This window comes from Oncorhynchus masou, chromosome 25, assembly GCF_036934945.1.
Source record: "Oncorhynchus masou masou isolate Uvic2021 chromosome 25, UVic_Omas_1.1, whole genome shotgun sequence".
Lineage (NCBI taxonomy): Eukaryota > Metazoa > Chordata > Actinopteri > Salmoniformes > Salmonidae > Oncorhynchus > Oncorhynchus masou.
The window spans coordinates 23,657,454-23,684,817 of record NC_088236.1 but is presented as its reverse complement, the minus strand read 5'-3'; the positions used below and the strand labels follow the sequence as shown (position 1 = coordinate 23,684,817).

The following is a 27,364-nucleotide window of genomic DNA, read 5'->3' as shown; positions in this document are numbered from 1 at the left end:
ATCAAGTGTTCATCTCAGAGAGAGAGAGAGAGAGAGCAGAACAGAACAGAACAGTAGGAGACAGCTCCATCTAAGGACTCTCCTGCCTGGCCATTAGGATACTCAGTCAAATCCCTGGTGAGCCTATTACCTCCCCATCACCCCTATTAACACAATCGAGCTGATCCTATTGCACAGGCCTAATCATTACTCTATAGTGCATCACATCATGACAAGCCACTCCTGTCAGAAAGTTAATATCTCATACACGCGCACCTACTCACACACACTTGCTCTCTAGCATGCACACAAACACACACATGCACACATCAACACACTCACGCACACACACAGATATGAAGGCCCTGGTTTAGCATGTGTCAGCTCTTCCAGGGATCATATACATGCACACTGCAGTTATGCAGTGTATCTCAGCTCTCAACAGGATGCTGTCATGTCCTGTGCTTTTTTCACCTCCCTTTTTAAGGCCTGATTTCCATACCAACCCAAAGCTTGACAGTTGGTCATCTCTCCTCCTCCCCACCCCCCACTCTTCTCCTCCCCACTCTCCTCTTCCTCACCCCCACCCTCATCCTCTTCTCCTGTGTGTGTGTGTGTGTGTGTGTGTGTGTGTGTGTGTGTGTGTGTGTGTGTGTGTGTGTGTGTGTGTGTGTGTGTGTGTGTGTGTGTGTGTGTGTGTGTGTGTGTGTGTGTGTGTGTGTGTGTGTGTGTGTGTGAATTCACGTGTTGTGTGACCTTAATGGACCATGCATCCGGTGCTGCTCACATGTTTACATGCCAGATTTTTTTGCATTAATGCTTTTAAGTAGCGGTTGGAAGTATTTTCTCATTATTTTACAAGGAGACTACACATACAGTGATGTGCTATTTATTTTATTTCTAAACATACAATATACTGGCAGTGAAGCTGCTCAACTACACATTAGTCATCTAACAGATTCCCATCCAGAGCGACACACAAAAGTAACCAGGGTCAACGTCCTGCTCATGGACACGTCGACAGATCTCCCACAAGGTCACAGATCCCGCCCCCCATAGTTTCCTCAAGAGCTGCCCCTCAACCATCCAAGACCCCCCCATAGTTTCCTCAAGAGCTGCCCCTCAACCATCCAAGACCCCCCATAGTTTCCTCAAGAGCTGCCCCTCAACCATCCAAGACCCCCCCCCCATAGTTTCCTCAAGAGCTGCCCCTCAACCATCCAAGACCCCCCCATAGTTTCTTCAAGAGCTGCCCCTCAACCATCCAAGACCCCCCATAATTTCTTCAAGAGCTGCCCCTCAACCATCCATGACCCCCATAGTTTCCTCAAGAGCTGCCCCTCAACCATCCAAGAGCTGCCCCTCAACCATCCCCCCATAGTTTCCTCAAGAGCTGTCCCTCAACCATCCAAGACCCCCCATAGTTTCCTCAAGAGCTGCCCCTCAACCATCCAAGACCCCCCATAGTTTCTTCAAGAGCTGCCCCTCAACCATCCAAGAGTTTCTTCAAGAGCTGCCCCTCAACCATCCCCCCCATAGTTTCCTCAAGAGCTGCCCCTCAACCATCCAAGACCCCCCATAGTTTCCTCAAGAGCTGCCCCTCAACCATCCAAGACCCCCATAGTTTCCTCAAGAGCTGCCCCTCAACCATCCATGACCCCCCCATAGTTTCCTCAAGAGCTGCCCCTCAACCATCCAAGACCCCCCATAGTTTCCTTAAGAGCTGCCCCTCAACCATCCAAGACCCCCCATAGTTTCCTCAAGAGCTGCCCCTCAACCATCCAAGACCCCCCATAGTTTCTTCAAGAGCTGCCCCTCAAACATCCAAGACCCCCCATAGTTTCCTCAAGAGCTGCCCCTCAACCATCCAAGACCCCCCATAGTTTCCTCAAGAGCTGCCCCTCAACCATCCACTGATCCCCCCCATAGTTTCCTCAAGAGCTTCCCCTCAACCATCCAAGACACCCCCATAGTTTCCTCAAGAGCTGCCCTTCAACCATCCAAGACCCCCCATAGTTTCTCCAAGAGCTGCCCCTCAACCATCCAAGACCCCCCCCCATAGTTTCCCCAAGAGCTGCCCCTCAACCATCCAAGACCCCTCCATAGTTTCCCCAAGAGCTGCCCCTCAACCATACAAGACCTCCCCATAGTTCCGCAAGAGCTGCCCCTCAACCATCCAAGAGCTGCCCCTCAACCATCCAAGATCCCCGCCCATAGTTCCCCAAGAGCTGCCCCTCAACCATCCACGACCCCTCCCCACAGTTCCCCAAGAGCTGCCCCTCAACCATCCAAGACCCCCCCCCACAGTTCCCCAAGAGCTGCCCCTCAACCATCCAAGACCCCCCCCCCCACAGTTCCCCAAGAGCTGCCCCTCAACCAGTTCCCCAAGAGCTTATCCCTCGTCCTCCCCACGAGAAAAATAAGATAAAAATAAAATAATTCCGTTCCCCGCCCCCAAGACCCCCCCAATACTTACTTTATGTTCTGTTTTATTTTGACTTGATTTATTATACTTTTATCTTTGACCCATTCTATCCCCTGGCCAGCAACTCCACTCCCACCTGTCTCCAATTCCACATCCCAACCCTCAGCTTCCCTCAGCCCATCCCACCTGTCTCTGCTGGCCACCCTCTTTGGATTTCTACACACCACATATCTTTCAACTATGCTGTGATGTTTAACATCCAATTTCAATATATCTAATTGAATAGAATCCACAGATTGCAAGTTGAAGATTGATACTTTTACTAAGAGTATTAGTATATTAGTAATTGACTGACCCGGTCTCTCTAGATCTCCTAACAGTACTATTTCTAGGGTCAATTTTAGATCAATGTTCTGCGTTTTCAGCCATTCCTGAACCTGAAACCAGAAACAGGCTTCCTGAGGACAATACCAACATAAATGGTCTGTTGATTCTGTATCCTCACAACAACATCTGCAGAGCATCGATGATTGTATGCCCCAAATATTCAACATTTTGTTGGTGACAAGTATTCTATATAATAATTTTAGCTGAAAAGCACAAAGTCTTGAATCTTGCGTCGTTTTATATATCAACTCATACACACTGTACCACGGAATCGGTACATCAAAAATCTCTTCCCAACTGTTTTGCAATCTGTATGGCACTGCTGCCAACATCCTGGTCCTCAAATGAAACTGGTTTACTTTCCTATTTATGCTATTTTTTATTCCTGTGCCAGTTTTGATCCTTTATATTGGGCAGACAGACCAGTTCCCTACCTCCTCCCACTGCCACCTGCCTCCTCCATTTTTGGGGCAATGCTGTAATCAATTGGTTGTACTCTTGGATTGAGCAGACCTTCCCGTACAATTCTGATAACAGCATGACAGACATAACTCTACCATTACAATTTACAGAGATGCTGGTTTGCCAGGCTTTCCTGGGGATAACCAAGGTTGGGGAGCATATGTACTGTACTTCTCTTCTCCCGTGGTCAAGTTTACCTCCCAAACATAGCAATTATGTCAAATATAAACCATGTGTAAATGTTCTGGCTGACATTCCCTGTGTTCAGTACGGTTCACAGATGATTTAGTTTCACTCTGCAGTCTTTGATGTAACGTAAGTTTGGCTCTATGCCTCCTGAAATGAGAGCATTGAGGGTTCACAGTGGTGAGGGGTGTTCTAGGGTCAAAAAAACTATACTATGTATTTGTTCAGTTCGAGCCATATTGAGTTTTTATCTCTTCTTGTAAAATCCATACTTTGTGTTTTAGAAGCCCCTGGGAGATTTGCACAGGCATTTATATCCTGCAAATCAATATGCAATAAACGTGATTGACAATTTCAGATTTATGCACAGCTAAATGATATATTGGTTTGTTGTTACCATTTGAACAGCAGTGGTCTTCCCATTAGGTTCTACGTCTTTCATGTGTCCCTTGCTGAGTTCTGCGTTAACTTACCCCTCTATACACATGCATCCCTAAGCCTAATAAAAAGAAGCAGCTGTCAGAACATGAGTCCACAGGGGATTTGTGCAGCTGTCCGGGAATCCACAAACATCATCAACAGACACACGAACAATCTCAAATACACACTCAAACACACACAGACACACACACACAGACACACACACACACACACACACACACACACACACACACACACACACACACACACACACACACACACACACACACACACACACACACACACACACACACACACACACACACACACACACACACTTTCCTACACACTCATGTGCACAAACTCCTACACACAAATGCACTGGCAGTTTGTGCAGACATGAGATAACGTCCCAGAATGTTTCCAAGGGCAGGAAGGCTTGTCAGACATCAGAGGGAGCAGTATTAGCCTAGTCTGATTCATTACATGTGTTGATCTGCCTCCAATTAAACTGACCCAGAGCTCTGTTTGAGTCCCAAATAGAACCATTTTACCTATATAGTGCACAATCCTATATAGGGCCCCTATCAAAAGTAGTGCACTATATAGGGAATATGGTACCATTTAGGAAGCAGACTCTGGCTCTGCTGACTCTGCCTCCCAGCCACAGCCCTCTCTCTGCCTCTCTCTGCCTCTCTCTTTCTCTCTCTCTCTCTCTCCCTCTCTCTCTCCCCCTCTTCCCTCTGGTAGCCTGCTCTCCCCTCTGTTAGCCTGCTCTCGCTCTCCCCTCTTGTAGCCTGGTCTCTCTCTCCCCTCTGGTAGCCTGGTTTCCCTCTCCCCTCTGGTAGCCTGGTCTCCCTCTCCCCTCTGGTAGCTGACCTGGGCTGGGCTGACCTGGGCTGGACTGGGCTGACCTGGGCTGGGCTGACCTGGGGTGGGCTGACCTGGGGTGGGCTGACCTGGGCTGGGCTGGGCTGGGCTGACCTGGGCTGGGCTGACCTGGGCTGGGCTGGGCTGACCTGGGCTGGGCTGACCTGGGCTGGGCTGACCTGGGCTGGGCTGACCTGGGCTGGGCTGACCTGGGGTGGGCTGACCTGGGCTGGGCTGACCTGGGCTGGGCTGACCTGGGGTGGGCTGACCTGGGCTGGGCTGGGCTGACCTGGGGTGGGCTGACCTGGGGTGGGCTGACCTGGGGTGGGCTGACCTGGGCTGGGCTGACCTGGGCTGGGCTGACCTGGGGTGGGCTGACCTGGGCTGGGCTGACCTGGGCTGGGCTGACCTGGGCTGGGCATGTTGGAATCACTGGAGGAGCATTGTTCACCATGGTCTCCTCAGTCAACTCTGTCTGTAGTCATGTAGTCTAGATTAGAGGGGCTACTGTAGTGTATCTCAATTATGAATTTTAGATGTGTGTTACTGATTTGTGAAATCTGTCTACCGTGGTGTTGTGTATTTTTGTGATTATTTTAGATGTTTTGTTAATAGTAGGCAGATCAAGTTTGTGCTTTACTCCTCTGAGTGACATTGACATGTGTATGACATGACAGCTAGAAAGTTGTATCAAGTGATAATAATAATATATATAATATACAGTGCATTCGGAAAGTATTCAGACCCCTTGACTTTTTTCACATTTTGTTACATTACAACCTTATTCTAAAATTGATTCAATAGTTGTTTTCCCTCATCAATCTAAATACAATAACCCATAATGACAAAGTAAAAACGTTTTAATTAAACATGACATTCAGACCCTTTACTCAGTACTTTGTTGAAGCACCTTTGGCAGCAATTACAGCCTCGAGTCTTCTTGGGTATGACGCTACAAGCTGAGCACACCGTTATTTTGGGAGTTTCTCCCATTTTTTCTGCAGATCCTCTTAAACTCTGTCAGGTTGGATGGGGAGTGTTGCTGCACAGCTATTTTCAGGTCTCACCAGAGGTGTTCAAGTCCGGGCTCTGGCTGGGTCACTCAAGGACATTCAGAAACTTGTCCAGAAGCTACTCCTGCATTGTCTTCGCTGTGTGCTTAGGGTCGTTGTCCTGTTGGAAGGTGAACCTTCACCTCCAGTCTGAGGTCCTGAGCAAGCTGGAGCAGGTTTTCATCGAGGATCTCTCTGTACTTTGCTTCGTTCATCTTTCCCTTGATCTTGACTAGTCTCCCAGTCCCTGCCACTAAAAAACATCCCCACAGCATGATGCTGCCACCACCATGCTTCACCGTGGGGATGGTGCCAGGTTTCCTCCAAACATGACGCTTGGCATTCAGGCCAAAGAGTTTAATCTTGGTTTCATCATACCAGAAAATCTTGTTTCTCATGATCTGAGAGTCTTTAGGTGCCTTTTGGCAAACTCCAAGCGGGCTGTCATGTGTCTTTTACTGAGGAGTGGCTTCTGTCTGGCCACTACCATAAAGGCCTGATTGGAGGAGTATGAGATGGTTGTCCTTCTGGAAGATTCTCCCACCTCCACAGATGAACTCTGGAGCCATGTACTGTCAATTGTGGGACCTTCTATAGACAGAGGTGTGCCTTTCCAAATTATGTCCAATCAATTGAATTTATCACAGGTGGACTTGAATCAAGTTGTAGAAACATCTCAAGGATGATCAGTAGAAACAGGATGCACTTTAGCTCAATTTCGAGTCTCATAGCAAAGGGTCTGAATACTTATGTAAATGAGGTATTTCCGTTTTTTTTCCGTGTTTTTATTTTTAATACATTAGCAAACATTTCTAAAAACCTGTTTTTGCTTCATCATTATGGGGTATTTGGTGCAGATTGACGAGGAAACATTTATTAAACCCATTTTAGAACAAAGCTGTAATGTAACAAAATGTGGGAAAAATCAAGGGGTCTGAATTCTTTCCGAATGCACTGTAATATAATAATATATGCTAATAATGCTAATGTCAGTAATATAAGGATAAAGTACAGATCTGGCAACCTGGCTACAATTTTCAAAGTTTCTGTCTTTTGCCCAATACACATCTACTTTCTCTTCCTATAGTTCTCCCATGATTATAATGACATCCTCGAGTAAGAACGCAAAGTGTCTGACGTGTTTGAATCAAAAGGCTCATCAATTAATACAGTTCTATGTGCCTTTTTTACAGATCCTCTCCAGTAGTTTGACCGCACTTATAATTGTTTCAGATTTAATGAAAGGGATGGATATTTCTCAAGTTACATGGTCTCTATATTATCTGGTTTCACTGTGAATGTTACCATTTCTGAAAAAAGTGGTGACACGATGAACAATATACAGGCAGCATTACACCATGGCTTCATCCCAAATGACAACCTATTCCCTATATAATGCATTACTTTACTGTAGTAGTGCACTATATAGGGAATAGGGTACCATTTGGGACAAAGCTCATATCCCTTTACGTGGTATGTTTGAACTAAGGAGCTGATATCCTTAGCTGCTGTTAAAACATCATCCAAATAACATACACTGACTGTGCAAAACATTAAGTAACCTGTTCTGTCCACGACAAAAGCAAATCAAATTGTGTTTGTCACATAAGCCGAATACAACAGGTGTAGACCTTAGAGTGAAATGTTTACTTACAAAATCTTAACCAACAATGCAGTTTTAAGAAAAATACGTGTTAAGTAAAAATAGATTAAAGTAACATAATTGAAGAGCAGCAGTAAAATAACATTAGCGAGGCTATATACAGGGGTACCGGTACAGAGTCAGTGTTAGTCATGTTAATTGAGGTAATATGTACACTACCATTCAAAAGTTTGGGGCCACTTAGAAATATCCTTGTTTATGAAAGAAAAGCACATTTTTTGTCCATTAAAATAACATCAAATTGATCAGAAATATAGTGTAGACATTGTTAATATTGTAAATTACTATTGTATGTCAGGTTCTGACCTTAGTTCCTTTATTATGTCTTTGTGTTAGTTTGGGCAGGGCGTGAGTTGGGGTGGGTAGTCTATGTTCTTTTTTCTATGTAGTATTTATGTGTTTGGCCTGGTATGGTTCTCAATCAGAGGCAGGTGTTGTTCGTTGTCTCTGATTGAGAATCATACTCAGGCAGCCTGTTTTCCCCATTTTAGTGGTGGGTGGTCTGTCTCTGTGTCTTCACCACACAGAACTGTTTCGTTTCGTTCGTTCTCCTTGTTATTTAGTTTTTTTGTGTTCAGTGTTAATAAATCTCAACATGGACACGTACATTTACATTTACATTTAAGTCATTTAGCAGACGCTCTTACGTACCACGCTGCATATTGGTCCGATCCTTCATACTCCTCGTCAGAGGAAGACGAATCTCATTACATTGTAGCTGGAAACGGCAGATGTTGTTATGGAATATCTACATAGGCGTACAGAGGCCCATTATCAGCAACCATCACTCCTGTGTTCCAATGGCACGTTGTGTTAGCTAATCCAAGTTTGTTATTTTAAAAGGCTAATTAGAGAATCCTTTTGCAATTATGTTAGCACAGCTGAAAACTGTTGTGCTGATTAAAGAAGCAATACAACTGGCCTTCTATAGACTAGTTTAGTATCTGGAGCATCAGCATTTGTGGGTTCGATTACAGGTTCAAAACAGCTAGAAACAAAGACTGTTCTTCTGAAACTCATCAGTCTGTTCTTTTTCTGAGTAATTTAGGCTTTTCCATGCAAGAAAAAGATCTCGTACAATGCTGTGTACTACTCCCTTCACAGAACAGCGCAAACTGGCTTAACCAGAATAAATAGAGTGTTAGGCCCCGGTGCACAACTGAAAAAGAGGACAAGTACATTAGAGTGTCTAGTTTTAGAAACAGACGCCTAAATTCCTCTGTCCAGAGTTCCTCAGAGTTCCTCTGTCCAGTGTCTGTGTTCTTTTGCCCACCTTAATCTTTTCTTTTTATTGGCCAGTCTGAGATATGGCTTTTTCTTTGCAACTCTGCCTTGAAGGCCAGCATCCCAGAGTCACCGCTTCACTGTAGACGTTGAGACTGGTGTTTCCGGGGACTATTTAATGAAGCTGCCAGTTGAGGACTGTGAGGCGTCTGTTTTTGTGTTAGTGTGTTGTGGGACCAAAACTGGACCCTAGACATGAACAGAGTCATTGCTAATTATGATAGCATCAAGGTGCATAAGGCAAGGCCAAGGGACACAGTAATCCCAGTCTTTAACCATAGGCGACATTGGGTCGTTTCGACAAAGGTTAAAGCTTCCTCAGAAACTGTTTTATCAGGTGATAACAATGTTTATGCCTCACCTTATTTCTTATCTCAGTTGATTTATGAGGTTATAGAGATTAATAAATGATACATCCTGTTGTTATAAAACCACTTTGGTATTTATGAAAGTCAGAGTAAAGGATATTACATTGTGTAATACAGTTATCAAATGTAATTGATATAGTGCCTTTATTGGTAAGTCTATGAGAACATATTCTCTTTTACAATAACAACTTTTAAAAAATGTGTGAGGACAACAAACTGTCTGTCTATCTATCTATCTACACGACATCACAAAATGTATGTGGCCACCCCTTCAAATTTGTGGATTTAGCTATTTCAGCCACACCTGTTGCTGACAGGTGTATAAAATTGAGGACACAGATATGCAATCTCCATATACAAACATTGGCAGTAGAATGTCAGTGACTTTCCACATGGCATCGTCATAGGATGCCACCTTTCCAACAAGTCATTGGTAAAATTTCTGCTCTGCTAGAGCTGCCCTGGGCAACTGTAAGTGCTGTAATTGTGAAGTGGAAACGTCTAGGAGCAACAACGGCTCAGCCGCAAAGTGGTAGGCCACACAAGCTCACAGAACGGGACCGCCGAGTGCTGAAGCGGGGAGTGCATAGAAATAGTTTGTCCTCGGTTGCAACACTCCCTACTGAGTTCCAAACTGTCTCTGGAAGCAACCTCAGCACCAGAACTGTTCATCGGGAGCTTCATGAAATGGGTTTCCATGGTCGAGTAGCCGCACACAATCCTAAGATCACCATGCGCAATGCCAAGCATCGGCTGGAGTGGTATAAAGCTCGCCGCCATTGGAATCACTCTTCACCATCTGGCGACGGACAAATCTGGGTTTGTTATTTTTATTTTTTAGGGGGCCCCGATTAGCTATTGCGAAAGCAGCAGCTACTCCTCCTGGTGTCCACACAAAACATGAAACATGACAATATACAGAACATTAATAGACAAGCTCAAGGACAGAACTCCACCAATTTAAAAAAGGCACACATAGCCTACATACATATCAATACATACACACAAAATATCTAGGTCAAATAAGGGAGCGGTAATGTGTGAGCTGTTGCTTCATTTGTTTTTTGAAACCAGGTTTGCTGTTCATCTGAGCAATATGAGATGGAACAGAGTTCTATGCAATAATGGCTCTATATAATACTGTACAATTTCTTGAATTTGTTCTGGGGGCTGTGAAAAGACCCCTTGTGGCATGTCTGGTGGGGTAATTGTGTGTGTCAGAGCTGTGTGTAAGTTGACTATGCAAACAATTTGGGATTTTCAACACATTAATGTTTCTTATAAAAATAAGTGATGCAGTCAGTCTCTCCTCAACTCTTAGCCAAGAGAGACTGGCATGTATAGTATTTATATTAGCCCTCTGATTACAGTGAAGAGCAGTGCCACTCTGTTCTGGACCAGCTGCAGCTTAACTAGGTCTTTCCTTGCAGCACTCGACCACACGACTGGACAATAATCAAGATAAGACTAAACTAGAGCCTGCTGGACTTGCTCTTTGGAATGTGGTGTCAAAAAAGCAGATAAGATCTTATTACGTACAGGCTGCTCCCCTTCTTTACAACCATTGAATATATATGTTTTGACCATTACAATTTACAATCTAAGGTAATGCCAAGTAATTTAGTCTCCTCAACTTGTTCAAACAGCCACACCATTCATTACCAGATTTAGCTGAGGTTCAGAACTTTAGGAATGATTTGTACCAAATACAATGCTCTTAGTTTTAAAGATGTTCAGGACCAGTTTATTACTGGCCACACATTCCAAAACAGACTGCAACTATTTGAAGGGTTTCAGTGACTTCATTTTCTGTGGTTGCTGATGCATTTATGGTTGAATCATCAGCATACAAGAGTAGCAGGCCTAGAGAGCTGCCCTGCGGTACACCACATTAGAAAAGCTTCCATTAAAGAAAACCCTCAGAGATCTATTAGATAGATAGCTCTGAATCCACGATATGGCAGAGGTTAAAAACACATACGTTTTCTCAACAGCAGGTTATGGTCAATAATATCAAAGGCTGCACTGAAACCTAACAGTACAGCTCCCACAATCTTCTTATTATCAATTTTTTTCAACCAATCATCAGTCATTTGTGTCAGTGCACTACATGTTGAGTGCCCTACTCTATAAGCCTTCTGAAAGTCCGTTGTTAATTTGTTTACAGAGAAATATCATTGTATTTGGTCAAACACCATTTTTTCCAACAGTTTGCTAAGAGCTGGCAGCAAGCTGATAGGTCTGCTGTTAGAGCCAGTCAAGGCCACTTTACCACTTTTGGGTAGCGGAAAGACTTTGGCTTCCCTCCAGGCCTGAGGACAAAGACTCTAGGCTCAGATTAAAGATATGACAGATAGGAGTGGCTATAGAGTCAGCCACCATCCTATGTAGTTTTCCATCTAAGTTGTCAGTGCCAGGAGGTTTGTCGTTGTTGATCGATTAAAATGTTTCCATCTCCCACACTAACTTTACACATTTCAAAATTGCAATGCTTTTCATTTATTATTCGTTTTTTTTATGCATGAGTATGACAGCTCAATGTTAGTTGTTGGCATTTCCTGCCTAAGTTTACCCACTTTTCCAATTAAGTAATCATTAAAATAATTGTCAACATCAAATTGTGTGATGAATAAGCCATTTGATTCAATGTAAGATGGAGTTGAATTTGTCTTTCTGCCCATAATCTCATTTAAAGTGCTCCAAAGCTTTTTTCAATCATTTATATTGTTTCTTCTGGAGTTTAGTCACATGATTTCTCAATTTGCAGTAAGTCAGACAGTCAGATTTGCAGCCACTTCATTTCCCCCCATCTCTTTCAATCATACAGTTCTCAATTCCTCATCAATCCATGGAGCTTTAACAATTAATCACTTTTTTAAATGTTATTTAACTATGCAAGTCAGTTAAGAACAAATTCTTATTTATAATGATGGCCTACCCCAGCCAAACCCTAACCCGGACGACACAGGGCCAATCACGGCCGGGTTGTGATACAGACTGGAATCGAACCAGGGTCTGTAGTGACGCCTTTAGCACTGAGATGCAGTGCCTTAGACTTCTGCTCAACTCGGGAGCCCAGTTAGAAGCTTCCTCTTGAGGGGAGAGCTTGATGAAAACCTGTCAATATTCAGGTCTCAAATAAGTAGACCTCTCTGTTTACATCACATACACTATCAAGCATTTCACACATTATTTAGATAATGACTGTTAGAGCTTGGTGGTCTATATTAACATCCCCCCAAAAACGCTTTAGATGTGCCAAGTGAATCTGCAACCACAACACTTCAGTAACACTTGACATAAGGTCTTCTCTGAGCATTACAGGGATAGGGCTCTGAATATAAACAGCAACACCTCCCCCATTAGCATGTCTGTGTCTTCTATAGATGTTATATACTTGTATTGCTACTGCTTTCTCATCAAATTAATTATTTAAGTGAGTCTCAGAAATGGCTAATATATGAATGTTATCTGATGTTAGCAAGTTATTGATTTCATTAACCTTATTTCTAAGGCTACATATATTAATATGTGCTATTTTCAGCCCTTTTCTGTGTAGTTTAGACATAACATGGAAAATAAACAAACAATACAAAAAAATATACATTTAGCAGTCCATTAATCAGTTGGTGTGTGTAAGTGTGTGTGCTGCGGGGTTGAAGTTACGAACCCATAGGTTTGGCTCTGTCATCCCTTCCAGGCTTTTGGGAGGGTGGACAATGAGCCTGTCATAGTGGATATAAGCAATGTCCCCATGCGCTCTGGCAGCTTTCAAGGCTGGGATCAGTTCTTTCCTTTTCTGGTGCACAGCTTCAGGATAGTCCTCGTTGAGGAAGATATAAGTTCCTCTCTTTCCAGGACAGGTACCTTGTCCTTGAAGCTCAGGAACTTGATCACTATCAGCCTGGGCCTGTTGCCTGGGCTGGTGGTGTGTTTTCCAGTTCTGTGGGCGCGCTCCACCTCAATCTGCCTGTGATCCATCTTCAGTTTCTCCAAGAATATTTCCCTCACTTTGTCCTAAGAGATTTTGCAATTCTGTCCACATCCATGTTGTTCTGCCTTGATTGTCCCTCGAGATAATGTGATTTCTCTGTCATTGTTATCATGGATTCACATACAAAACTGATGTCCTCTCTCAATGACTTACAGATTGCTGGCATCTTGCCGTTCTCCTGTTTAAACTCATCGCGCCGATCCAGGGAGAACTGCAAACTCTTCTTCAGGTCCTGGACCTTACTGGTCAGATCATCCATTCTTTTATTAGTTGACTTAGTATTTGGATACAACACTTGAAGCTATTTTCTTGTTGTTGTAACAACTGCTTGTGTAACTATTTTTGTTTGTTTTAAAGATCCTTCACCTGTAATAGAGAGACACCACTGTCCTCATCAGTACTCCTGCTGGCTTTGGCCTTTGTCATGGTAGCAACGTAGGCTACACTGTTACTCCTCACAGTTCCAGACAGGGCAGGTCGCAGGGAAGATTGAAAACAACAACAAACAGCAGGGATCTAGACAGTCACAAGCCCGGGACAATCCGTGGTCCCAGCCACAAGGCTAACCCCGTCGCGGGCTGCGTTCAAGCTAGCTGATATGCCAAATAGCTCCTTAGACCCAGCCTTGGTTGGCAGAATCACTGGACAGAGAGTTATAGTCCCAGCAACTGATGCCAACCATGTCACGGGATCCAAACTCAAAAGTTAGCTAGCTACTAAGAAACTTTTCAATAAACTTTCTAAACAACAAACTGATCTCTCCCTTATTCTGCGTTTGGCAGATGCAAGGTGAACATTACCTGCCAAATGCGTAGTGATAACTATAAAGTTTGGTGGAGGAGGAATAATGTTCTGTTGTTCTTTTTCATTGTTCGGGCTCGGCCCTTAGTTCAAGTGAGGGGAAATCTTAACGCTATAACATACAATGACATTCTAGACGATTCTGTGCTTCCAACTTTGTGGCAACAGTTTGGGAAGGCTCTTTCCTATTTGAGCATGACAGTGCTCCCCTGCAAAAAGTGAGATCTATACAGAAATGGTTAGTTGAGATCGGTGTGGAAGAACTTGACTGTCCTGCACAGAGGCCTGACCTCAACCCCATCGAACACCTTTGTGATGAACTGGAACGCCGACTGCAAGCCAGGCCTAATTGCCCAACATCAATGCCTGACCTCACTAATGCTCTTGTGGCTGAGTGGAAGCCACAAGAGTAGGTGTCCACATACTTTTGGTCATGTAATGTAGATAGATAGATAGAGACAGTATCTATACAACCAACCCACTCTAATGAGTGTGTCTCGTATGCATTTGGCATCTTTTCTAGTAATGATATTTTCTACTGCGTTATGCATGGCAGTGACTGTATATTTAAAATGTTCTATTTGTAGATCTTCTCTAATAGCCTGCTGCCTTCATCTTCTCTATGAAGATATCTAATCATATAGAAAACAAACCACATCAAAGAATACCTGTCTTTCTGAAACATCAAATCAAAATCGAATCAAAGTGTATTGGTCTCGTGCACACGGTACAGTGCTTGCTAACTCTCCTCTACAATGCAGTACAATAACAATATCAATCAAGAATCAAATGCCAAATACAGTTCAACAATAACAAGTAATACAAAATGGAAGAAGAACAAATAGGAGTCAGAAAACATATCTGGACCATTGAAGGTGTAAGGTCATGCTGTCAAACGCAGAGGTCAGCTGTTTATTTATTTCTCTCTTTGAATGTTCCATTCTTTTTTAAGTTGAGGGAACTTTGACTTACAAATAATTAAGCTGAGCTAGATAATAGAAACAACAACACAACACAAAATGAAGTGAATGATTTGAATGTATCTCATTAGCATGCGTAACCATTTGCAAAACATGCTCCTACTTTCAACACTAACAATATATGCCGGAATCAAAGCCTGTGTATTTTACAAGGGGGGGAGGGAGAGGGAAGGATAGATCTGCATCATTTGCCGCTGATGTTGACTCGGGTAATGAAGAGAACACAAATTCCGAGGATTGCTCTTGCTCTCGTTTCTAATATCATTACTACCATTTCAACATCATTGGCCTAATTGTTGTTGTTAGTAGTACTGATAAATGCTTCCCTGGGACAAGAGGTGTGTGTGTGCTCGTGCGCGGGTGCAAGTGCGTGCGTGTGTGCGTCCTTAGGGGCTATGTGGTTATCAGTGCAGGGCAGACATTGTTTTTTAATGACCCTGGCAGGTGAGCGGGGCAGTGTTGGGAGGGGCAGAGGGGTTGCTGGGGGGTTGGGGGTAGGGTGGGAGGTGTTTGTGGAGAGCGTAAGGCCCCTGGGAGAGGTACTGAGGAATGAGTCCATGTTCAGGTGTGCCTCCCCTCCCTCTGGGCTCTCTCCTCTCTTAGCTCCCCTCCCTCTGGGCTCTCTCCTCTCTTAGCTCCCCTCCCTCTGGGCTCTCTCCTCTCTTCCCATCCCTCTGGGCTCTCTCCTCTTAGCTCCCTCCCTCTGGGCTCTCTCCTCTCTTAGCTCCCATCCCTCTGGGCTCTCTCCTCTCTTAGCTCCCATCCCTCTGGGCTCTCTCCTCTCTTAGCTCCCATCCCTCTGGGCCTCTCCCTCTTAGCTCCCCTCCTCTGGGCTCTCTCCTCTCTTAGCTCCCCTCCCTCTGGGCTCTCTCCTCTCTTAGCTCCCCTCCCTCTGGGCTCTCTCCTCTCTTAGCTCCCATCCCTCTGGGCTCTCTCCTCTCTTAGCTCCCCTCCCTCTGGGCTCTCTCCTCTCTTAGCTCCCCTCCCTCTGGGCTCTCTCCTCTCTTAGCTCCCATCCCTCTGGGCTCTCTCCTCTCTTAGCTCCCCTCCCTCTGGGCTCTCTCCTCTCTTAGCTCCCCTCCCTCTGGGCTCTCTCCTCTCTTAGCTCCCCTCCCTCTGGGCTCTCTCCTCTCTTAGCTCCCCTCCCACTGGGCTCTCTCCTCTCTTAGATCCCCTCTCTCCCCCAGGAGACACATGGTGAGAGTGATTGGAGAGCTCTGCAGGGATGAGATGAGGCTCCACTCTACTGTTCATCTGTTACAGACAGGGCCAGTGGGACTCTGATCTCTCCTGAGGGGGAACGCTGAATTAGGGCAATGGGCGTTTGTGGTTTTTAAGGTTGACTTGTTTGTTACTGTGTGATGGAGGAGGAGGGGGGATGTGGGAGGATGAGGAGGGAGGAGGCCTCCTACTTAGCTATCTGTGTGTGGTATATAATCCTCACAATAACACATCCTGGCTGGTGGGTTGTTCTTGTTCATGTGTTTATGTGCTACAGCTCATTTGTGTATTCTGCCTGTGTTATTTTAATCTGGGGAGTGACTGTCTTCTCTTATCCCGGTGTCACTGCCAAGAATAGAAACGCCATCTTGTTGCAATTTCACAAGCTCATATTTGTTCCACTCGCAAATATGATGTAGTCGTTCCTGACTGACTGCACTGTATCCAGAGAGAGTTATGGGAGCTTATGCGTTCACTTTTGATGTGGTCATTTATTACGAGGTGGATGAATAATACATGATTAAGACACGTAATGGATACACTGGGACCGGCAGTAAGTCCACTACTTTGTCCTTGGGCAAATTTTATGCCTGGGACTTTGAGTGTTGCGGCTGCTACCATTGCAGTAGGAGGGAGTTGGATGTAATGTTGAAGGAGGATGGGTGGGTGGTGAGAGGAGGAGGAGGCAGAAGCGACGTGTCGGGGGCTGCTGAGCTGAGGAGGAACAAAGCCAGAAACTCCAATACCACTCGCTCTCCTTCCTTCCCCTGCCTCCTAGCAGCTGCCACTTCTGAGCCTGAAGAAAATGAAGGCAGATGAATCAATTTGGCCTGTGGCCCTAAAGTGCACTTGTCTGTGCCCCAGCCTGGCAGGGAATAATGAACAGATAGATTGAGCCGGTGCTCTGCGGCACTGAGGTGCCTCTCTGCTGCTGCCTGCCTGATGCATAGCATTGTTGGGCTGGGCCACGCCACCTTCCCCTCCCTCCTCTCCTCCCCATCCCCCAGCAGCAGAGACTTTCTCCCTCACTGCGTCTCGTTGGGTTAATGGGGGTGAGGGTCCTTTGCGCAGGACACTTTTCAGAACAAATTAGAGGAAGGATCTGTATCCTGGCAAACGCCCTATTCCTCCCCTGCATCTCCTTTTGTCCACCCTGCCGACCGTAGCCTTTCCACAGCCCCACAGCCAGCAGAGAGGAGCTGTGAAGAGAGGAGATGAAGGTAGAGAAACAGCCAGGAGGATGTCCAGGTCTGGAGGAGGGTAATAAGGACTGACACCGGGATGAGGCTGAAGCACAACCTCCCAGACTACAGCTGACAGGTGAAGAAAGGGTGGGGAGAGGAGAATGAGGAGAGAGAGGGAGAGGTGCTGAGGGGCTGAAAGCTTTCTAATTGGAGCAGGACGGTTGAGACCCTTCTGACACGGAGGCCTTGAAATGGCTGGCCTGCAAGGTGAGAAGAAAGAGCATGACAACAAAGCATCCCCCAGCAGCCACCAGCTCGCTGCCTGCCTCCCTGCTGGCGGGTGGCTGACTGCAGGTTGATCAACATGGGGGAGAGGCGGATTAACCTAGCCTACAGTAGCTTAGCCTAGCGTGAATGGACTATGTCAGACTCACTGAAACACTGCTGTTTTTATTAATGTCACAACAAGCGTGGTTTGTTCTTAGTTTTTTTCCCTTTCTTCATAAACCCCTGCAGTTCAGTTCAGTGTAAATGAGCAGGCTCAAATCGGCAGTCAGCAGCTACTCAACTTGGGAGAAATGAAGATGCTAGAGGGCCCTTTGAAGCTAATTAAAGAGCACAGAGCAGAGCCTCCAGAGAGAGTTTGTCCGCAGAACAGACATGTTCAATACCCAGACTAATGGGCCTAATTTCCAGTGCATTATTCATGTACAACACACACGTTACTTGTGTAGTTTTTTATTTCTGCGGAGCGCCTTCAATGGGGAGCAGCTAACCACTCGCTGCCGCTTGAACTCAACCTGTTTAACCTTGCCCGCGCTGCGCCTGGCAATTCTCCACATTGTCTTAAACATGGTCCTTTAGAGAGCTATTCCCCCTAGCGTTACCCAGAGTGCGTTTCAAAGACTTCCCATGATCCTTCAGTGCTTCAGGGAGCCATTTTGACCTTGATCTTTGTCACAGGATTGGCCAATCAGATCTCAGATGAGACCTTTAGCGCCTCCCACAAGTCCTCTGTAAAGTAGCCTTGCCCTTCAGTGCTAGTGAGAGAACAATTAGTGTGTGTCCCAAATGCCACTCTATTCTTTATGTTGTCTTCCACTAAATAATTCTCTATGTAGTGGTGCACTACATAGGGAATAGGCTGCCACTTCAGACATGCCCTTAGTAAAAAAAAAACTAAAAAAAATGAAGATACTGATAGATCTCAACCGTTTAAAGCCTCTCCTTGGACCTGAACTAAACACACCCTTAATCACAGTCTGACATGGCCAACAGGGCCGGCAGTCTCTATCACAGGCGGTGAATGTAAGCCTGAATCAATTCCTCCCGTCCTGCTGAACAATAGGTTAGAGAGCCTCCTATCAGGCCGGCAGCCAGGCAGGCAGCCAGCTAGGCAGGCAGCATCGTTAAGCTTGATACCTTGTTAGCCCCTCTACTCTGATCAATAATCAATGTGATTGCTGAGGATCCACCACTACAGGACCTGCTGGAGTGTTAACACTGTGGCTGGGATATTTGTCAGTGCTGATGCCTGGTAAACAAAGTAATCAGAGTGCCTGACTGTCTCCCTGGCTCTCAGTGAACTGGATTTGACTTGACAAGATGACGTGAACCTAACCCCTCTCTCTCTCTCTCTCTCTCTCTCTCTCTTCCCCTCCCTCCCTTCCTCCCATTGTCTGGAAGTGGGCTGGGTTCTTTGTGCTGCTCTCCCTAACAAAAGTAATAATCATAAAGCCTGCCATCCATTTTGAGATTCAAGGAATGGTTAGCTTGACAGCCAGTGAGAGAGATGCAGAGAGAAAGAGAGAAAAAGAGATGGAGAGGCAGAAAGAGGTAGAGAAAGAGTGAGTTGTATGACGGCAGACACCTGATTACGACCTCCTACAGGGTCACACTCTCCTTCCTTCGTTCCTTCCTGTCTGTCTGTCTGCACCCTGATTGCAGTATGTTGTCGTAGCATTCTGCCATTCTGCCGGGCTGTCACTGCTGACCTCAACACCATGCTAGCACCTTTCATCCAATCAGCAGGCCTCATCTGGCCTGACCGGGGCCTCACCAGGCAGGGTAATTAGAAAGAAAATGTGTCTATTTGGCTTGTTGCTGCTCGTCGCTGGGCAGACATACAGAAGGGCTGACAAACAGCCAGGCCAGCCTCTTGCCTCTCTTTCTCTCTCTCAGCCAGGTGGCAATGCCTCCGCCACGCCGCCTCAGTACAGGACCTGTCAGATTAGCTGATGACCCTTTTAATTCTACACGGCCGGGGGCCATAATTTATATTTACAGGGAAAGGTTAATTGTAGCAGTGATGTGTTTAAATGACAGTGGAGATCTGGAGACCGAGGCTAGCCACCGCGTGCTAGAGCCACCAGGGACCAGAGCAGGCTGCTAGTCAAATGGATTACACCCCACAGGCAGCCATCAGCCGTCCCCATTGTCCTCAGAGAGGGGCTTGTAGAGGGCTGATAGGACGAAGTGCTCCTGCGGTGGGGTGGGCTACCTCCTATCTCCCACTCCTCCTCAACTGACTGTGGCAGTGTGACTACCTCCTATCTCCTACTCCTCCTCGACTGACTGTGGAAGTGTGGCTACCTCCTATCTCCTACTCCTCCTCAACTGACTGTGGCAGTGTGGCTGCCTCCTATCTCCTACTCGACTGACTGTGGCAGTGTGGCTGCCTCCTATCTCCTACTCGACTGACTGTGGCAGTGTGGCGACCTCCTATCTATCACTCCTCCTTGACTGACTGTGGCAGTGTGGCTACCTCCTATCTCCTACTCCTCCTCGACTGACTGTGGCAGTGTGGCTACCTCCTATCTCCTACTCCTCCTCGACTGACTGTGGCAGCGTGGCTACCTCCTATCTCCTACTCCTCCTCGACTGACTGTGGCAGCGTGGCTACCTCCTATCTCCTACTCCTCCTCGACTGACTGTGGCAGCGTGGCTACCTCCTATCTCCTACTCCTCCTCGACTGACTGTGGCAGTGTGACTACTTCCTATCTCCTACTCCTCCTCGACTGACTGTGGCAGTGTGGCTGCCTCCTATCTCCTACTCCTCCTCGACTGACTGTGGCAGTGTGGCTACCTCCTATCTCCTACTCCTCCTCGACTGACTGTGGCAGTGTGGCTGCCTCCTATCTCCTACTAATCCTCGACTGACTGTGGAAGTGTGGCTACCTCCTATCTCCTACTCCTCCTTGACTGACTGTGGCATTGTGACTACCTCCTATCTCCTACTCCTCCTCGACTGACTGTGGCAGTGTGGCTGCCTCCTATCTCCTACTCCTCCTCGACTGACTCTGGCAGTGTGGCTACCTCCTATCTCCTACTCCTCCTCGACTGACTGTGGCATTGTGGCTACCTCCTATCTCCTACTCCTCCTCGACTGACTGTGGCAGTGTGGCTACCTCCTATCTCCTACTCCTCCTCGACTGACTGTGGCATTGTGGCTACCTCCTATCTCCTACTCCTCCTCGACTGACTGTGGCAGTGTGGCTGCCTCCTATCTCCTACTAATCCTCGACTGACTGTGGCAGTGTGGCGACCTCCTATCTCCTACTCCTCCTCGACTGACTGTGGCAGTGTGGCTGCCTCCTATCTCCTACTCCTCCTCGACTGACTGTGGCAGTGTGACTACTTCCTATCTCCTACTCCTCCTCGACTGACTGTGGCAGTGTGGCTGCCTCCTATCTCCTACTCCTCCTCGACTGACTGTGGTAGTGTGGCTACCTCCTATCTTCTACTCCTCCTCGACTGACTGTGGCAGTGTGGCGACCTATCTCCTACTCCTCCTCGACTGACTGTGGCAGTGTGGCGACCTCCTATCTCCTACTCCTCCTCGACTGACTGTGGCAGTGTGACTACTTCCTATCTCCTACTCCTCCTCGACTGACTGTGGCAGTGTGGCTGCCTCCTATCTCCTACTCCTCCTCGACTGACTGTGGCAGTGTGGCTACCTCCTATCTTCTACTCCTCCTCGACTGACTGTGGCAGTGTGGCGACCTCCTATCTCCTACTCCTCCTCGACTGACTGTGGCAGTGTGACTACCTCCTATCTCCTACTCCTCCTCGACTGACTGTGGCAGTGTGGCTGCCTCCTATCTCCTACTAATCCTCGACTGACTGTGGAAGTGTGGCTACCTCCTATCTTCTACTCCTCCTCGACTGACTGTGGCAGTGTGACTACCTCCTATCTCCTACTCCTCCTCGACTGACTGTGGAAGTGTGGCTACCTCCTATCTCCTACTCCTCCTCAACTGACTGTGGCAGTGTGGCTGCCTCCTATCTCCTACTCGACTGACTGTGGCAGTGTGGCTGCCTCCTATCTCCTACTCGACTGACTGTGGCAGTGTGGCGACCTCCTATCTATCACTCCTCCTTGACTGACTGTGGCAGTGTGGCTACCTCCTATCTCCTACTCCTCCTCGACTGACTGTGGCAGTGTGGCTACCTCCTATCTCCTACTCCTCCTCGACTGACTGTGGCAGCGTGGCTACCTCCTATCTCCTACTCCTCCTCGACTGACTGTGGCAGCGTGGCTACCTCCTATCTCCTACTCCTCCTCGACTGACTGTGGCAGCGTGGCTACCTCCTATCTCCTACTCCTCCTCGACTGACTGTGGCAGCGTGGCTACCTCCTATCTCCTACTCCTCCTCGACTGACTGTGGCAGTGTGGCTACCTCCTATCTCCTACTCCTCCTCGACTGACTGTGGCAGTGTGGCTACCTCCTATCTCCTACTCCTCCTCGACTGACTGTGGCAGCGTGGCTACCTCCTATCTCCTACTCCTCCTCGACTGACTGTGGCAGTGTGGCTGCCTCCCATCTGTCCTAGGAATATGGGTCGCTGCCAAGCAAACGCTCCTCTCATGGCTTGTCTGTCTAGCCCCTACCAAACAACACATGCTCTCTAGTTGGCAGACCCAAAGAAGCAACTTCATCATTCAGTGGTGCACCACTGGGCATATCCGCTATGTGCAGATTGTAAACAATAAACTGCAGATTGTTCTTGGATGCAGGTGTTGCATCAATGTGAAAGTCATTACTTTCAGGTAGACATGTTGGTTACTGGCAGTGCTACTTTGCATACATTCAAACTTTGAACTGATACTGAGACATGGGGCTACCAGTTTGCCTTTGTGTTATGGATGGGTTCCCATAGTGTGAATGGACCACACAATGCCAAATGTGATTACATGGAGTTTGGGTCGTGTTGTATCTTGTAGTTGCTGTGTAGTTTTATGTGGTATCAAGTTGGTCTTCTGTGACTCGAGTCTTACTAAAGCAATACTTTGTCTCTATTCTATGAACAATGTTTGGTAACACTTTCTATGGATACCCTCTTCATAATGCATTCTATTACACGACATGTTATTTTTCTACTGTATAATAACGGATGCTTCTTCCTCTGTTTCTTTCCTCTAGACCAAGGCCCTGCAGGTGCGCCCGGTGAGGCTGGATGAGGATGGGCCCATGCAGGAGATCAACAGGCCCAACAGGAGCACGTCTAAAGAGCACCTCAGTGGGGTAAGAGAGACGCGCTGGTCCTACCCCCCAGACCATTAGACCCCCAGATCGGCTTGGGAGGTGTACCGTATATCTCCTATACCGGGGTATTTGGGAAAAGCCACGGATGCCTTTTCAATGCCTTTAATACTGTCAACAGTATTTATTTGAAGTTTTTCAATACATTTTAATATTTGTAGATACTTTTTAAGTTAATACCAGCAGTCAACTTGTGAAATATGTTAGGAGATAAAGGAGGTTGTATTCTTCATTTCACCTGTCACATTATTTTACATTTATGAAACTTACTGTAGGTCCCCAGAACAGTCAGGTGTTTGTTTGTAAATAGTCAGTCAGGTGTTTGTTTGTAAATAGCACAACGGGAGACAGCAGGTGCTGGTGAGTCCATAGCGTTCTATATCTATCAGAGTCTCTGTTATACTGCAGACATGAGGTGATGAAGCTACACTTGTATTCAATTCATGACTAAATGTTTGCAATCAGATATCTTATAATGGCTTTCTGACAGAAGTCAAAGAGCTCTAAATGAGTTGTCTGTACAGCTGCCATTTTTTCCATGTGCTTCTTACTAATATTTTTGTTTTCCTCTGCTCCATGTACACATGTACACATGTGCTGCAGCACAATTTTGTTCACTTGCACAATTTCTCTCGTTCCAGTTTGCTTGTAGATGTCCACACTCACCGAAAATAAAATGTGGTAGCTAATAGCTATACTTGTATAACTTTATGAGCTGGATTTGCATGTCTTTGCAATTATTTGTTATTTTTTTCACTCGTTAGCATTTAGCTAACAGCTTCTATGAGATTTCGCTATTAGTTTGTGCTAATTGTGTTAGCATTGTAGTAAAATAAATCCAATGGGCTTTTCTTGCGCTTTCCTTGTGTGCTATGCTGGTAATACTGTAAATCACAGGATAACAGAAGGACAGTTTGACAATATTCAAATCTGGACACCGTTCAAGCCTACCATTAGACCCCCAGACCATAAGACCCAGAGACCATCAGACCCCGAGACCATCAGACCCCGAGACCATCAGACCCTGCGACCATCAGACCCCCAGACCCTCCTGGCTACGTTATGTATCCCGGACAATCCTCCAAATATGCTATGGCCAAAGTAAACTGTTTTGCAATAACCAGAAAAGCAAACCATGAGCTGAATATATCAATACATGCCACATCATGAGTTACAGTGCCTTGCGAAAGTATTCGGCCCCCTTGAACTTTGCGACCTTTTGCCACATTTCAGGCTTCAAACATAAAGATATAAAACTGTATTTTTTGTGAAGAATCAACAACAAGTGGGACACAATCATGAAGTGGAACGACATTTATTGGATATTTCAAACTTTTTTAACAAATCAAAAACTTAAAAATTGGGCGTGCAAAATTATTCATCCCCCTTAAGTTAATACTTTGTAGCGCCACCTTTTGCTGCGATTACAGCTGTAAGTCGCTTGGGGTATGTCTCTATCAGTTTTGCACATCGAGAGACTGAAATTCTTTCCCATTCCTCCTTGCAAAACAGCTTGAGCTCAGTGAGGTTGGATGGAGAGCATTTGTGAACAGCAGTTTTCAGTTCTTTCCACAGATTCTCGATTGGATTCAGGTCTGGACTTTGACTTGGCCATTCTAACACCTGGATATGTTTATTTTTGAACCATTCCATTGTAGATTTTGCTTTATGTTTTGGATCATTGTCTTGTTGGAAGACCAATTTCCATCCCAGTCTCAGGTCTTTTGCAGACTCCATCAGGTTTTCTTCCAGAATGGTCCTGTATTTGGCTCCAGCCATCTTCCCATCAATTTTAACCATCTTCCCTGTTCCTGATGAAGAAAAGCAGGCCCAAACCATGATGCTGCCACCACCATGTTTGACAGTGGGGATGGTGTGTTCAAAGTGATGAGCTGTGTTGCTTTTACGCCAAACATAACGTTTTGCATTGTTGCCAAAAAGTTCAATTTTGGTTTCATCTGACCAGAGCACCTTCTTCCACATGTTTGGTGTGTCTCCCAGGTGGCTTGTGGCAAACTTTAAACAACGCCTTTTATGGATATCTTTAAGAAATGTCTTTCTTCTTGCCACTCTTCCATAAAGGCCAGATTTGTGCAATATACGACTGATTGTTGTCCTATGGACAGAGTCTCCCACCTCAGCTGTAGATCTCTGCAGTTCATCCAGAGTGATCATGGGCCTCTTGGCTGCATCTCTGATCAGTCTTCTCCTTGTATGAGCTGCAAGTTCAGAGGGACGGCCAGGTCTTGGTAGATTTGAAGTGGTCTGATACTCCTTCCATTTCAATATTATCGCTTGCACAGTGCTCCTTGGGATGTTTACATTTTAAAGCTTGGGAAATGTTTTTGTATCCAAATCCAGCTTTAAACTTCTTCACAACAGTATCTCGGACCTGCCTGGTGTGTTCCTTGTTCTTCGTGATGCTCTCTGCGCTTTTAACAGACCTCTGAGACTATCACAGTGCAGGTGCATTTATACGGAGACTTGATTACACACAGGTGGATTGTATTTATCATCATTAGTCATTTAGGTCAACATTGGATCATTCAGAGATCCTCACTGAACTTCTGGAGAGAGTTTGCTGCACTGAAAGTAAAGGGACTGAATAATGTTGCACGCCCAATTTTTCAGTTTTTGATTTGTTAAAAAATGTTTGAAATATCCAATAAATGTCGTTCCACTTCATGATTGTGTCCCACTTGTTGTTGATTCTTCACACAAAAATACAGTTTTATATCTTTATGTTTGAAGCCTGAAATGTGGCAAAAGGTTGCAAAGTTCAAGGGGGCCTAATACTTTCGCAAGGCACTGTAATAAAAAAATACAACATGACTCCCTACCTTGTTCCAACGTGTTTAATTAGGGCTGTATCTCCCCCAGACCCTCCAGAACTCCTAACAGGAGACCAGACCAGCAGCAGGCTATCTAGTTACCTAGTCCAGACTCACACGTCATAAATCCACATTCAATAGAAAACCGTCCTGATCAACAGCGACAAGCAGAAAACTATTAGCCAAGCCACACAGACACACAGCTATCACACTCTGTCTGCATCCCAAATGACACCGTATTCCCTATATAGTGCACTACTTTTGACCAGGGCCTATATGGCCCCATAGGGATTAGTGTGCCATTTGGGACGCATCCTAGATGCCCTGCGACATTCAAAGCCTGCTATGGTTATGTAGATGTGACCTAAGGCTGTTCCTCTAGGTGTTAGCTGACCCTCGCCGACCAGGACAGCAAAGAGTTAAAGGTCTTTCCAATTACTGCCGTGTGTGCATCCATATGCTAGCACATTTAAAAGACAAGTGGGTGGTATAGAAAACGGAGGCAGCTAGGGATGAGATAATGCAATTTAGATACAGGAAAAGTAATATGAATTTATGCAAAATCCCCAAGCGGGTCATTTTAAATCAATGTAGAATATGCTTCCTAACTAATGCCTGTCAACCAGGCCTCCCAAACCTCAGTAAATTCAATCAGACAGTTCATTTAGCTGGAGGATGTAAGGGTGTGTGGGGGGGGGGGGGGCTGCAACTTCTACAGTCAAAGAAGTGATTGAGGAAAAATTATGGAGAGAAACGATTTTAATGAACTAAATGCGTTGTTCAAGCTATTCAGAATTCCCAAAGAAAATGTAGAGATGTGGAGAGAGAGAAAAAATCACTCCCCCACCCCATTCACATGATATGTTCCCTTTTCCCTTTTCTAAGCCTCTCTCTCTCTCTCTCTCTCTCTCTCTCTCTCTCTCTCTCTCTCTCTCTCTCGCTCTCCTGCCATTCCTCATGAATTTGTGCTGTTTTTGAATGAAAAAGTCAGGAGAAAGTGCTGGGTTTGGCAGATAAAAGGGTGCTGGCGGATGACAGTTCTGACAGGCAAATGCGACAGTGAAGGGTGTTGGGGGTACGGGGAGGAGGAGCGGGGGAACTGTTCAAATTGCATGCTGTAATCGTCGACGGTGTTAGATACGGCATGTCTCCCTAATCTCCTACCAAGACGCTGATCGCTGTAGCAATGCCATCCATCCCTAGCTATCCATCTCTTTAAACCACAGATAGGATCTCTGAGCAGAGCTGGGCCCACTCAGGGCGAGACCTGTCTGGCCACTGCTGGAGAGGAAGGGTTTCCTTTCACTGTCTTCTTTTTTCAACTACTGCCTCTGCACTGTGAGAGAACAAACAGTCATTTTCATTAAATGCATAACTCATATTTGATTCCTACTCCAAAGTGGTCCCAGGCTATAAGAGTTCTTAACTAATTATGTACTGTGCTGTAGCCGTGATTCATTAGCCAAATGGATTTTGTGTTGATGGACCAGCCCCTGGTTCAGCTGGTCCCCGGCAGAAAGCTGTCGTACAGGCAGGGATTAGGGAAATGTGGAGGGAGATTTTCTGTGCTTCTGTGTCAGTGTGCAGGGGGGAGGGTGGAAGGGAGAGAGAGTGTAGCGGGGGGAGAGAGGGTGGCAGTACTGCTGGGGTCTCACCCGCCCAGCCACCCACTCCTGCTGGAGAGCTCGGAGGCCTGCTGCTGGCTGCATGCT

The 27,364-nt window shown here is 46.1% G+C and overlaps 1 protein-coding gene across 1 annotated transcript in view; it reads left to right on the top strand.

Moving 5' to 3' along the window:
* Positions 1 to 27,364, top strand: part of fbrsl1 (fibrosin-like 1) — a 502,878-nt gene that overhangs the window by 203,903 nt on the left and 271,611 nt on the right. Inside the window, 1 exon segment of the mRNA XM_064936970.1 lies at positions 22,702 to 22,803. Within this exon segment, the coding sequence (XP_064793042.1) occupies positions 22,702 to 22,803 (102 nt within the window).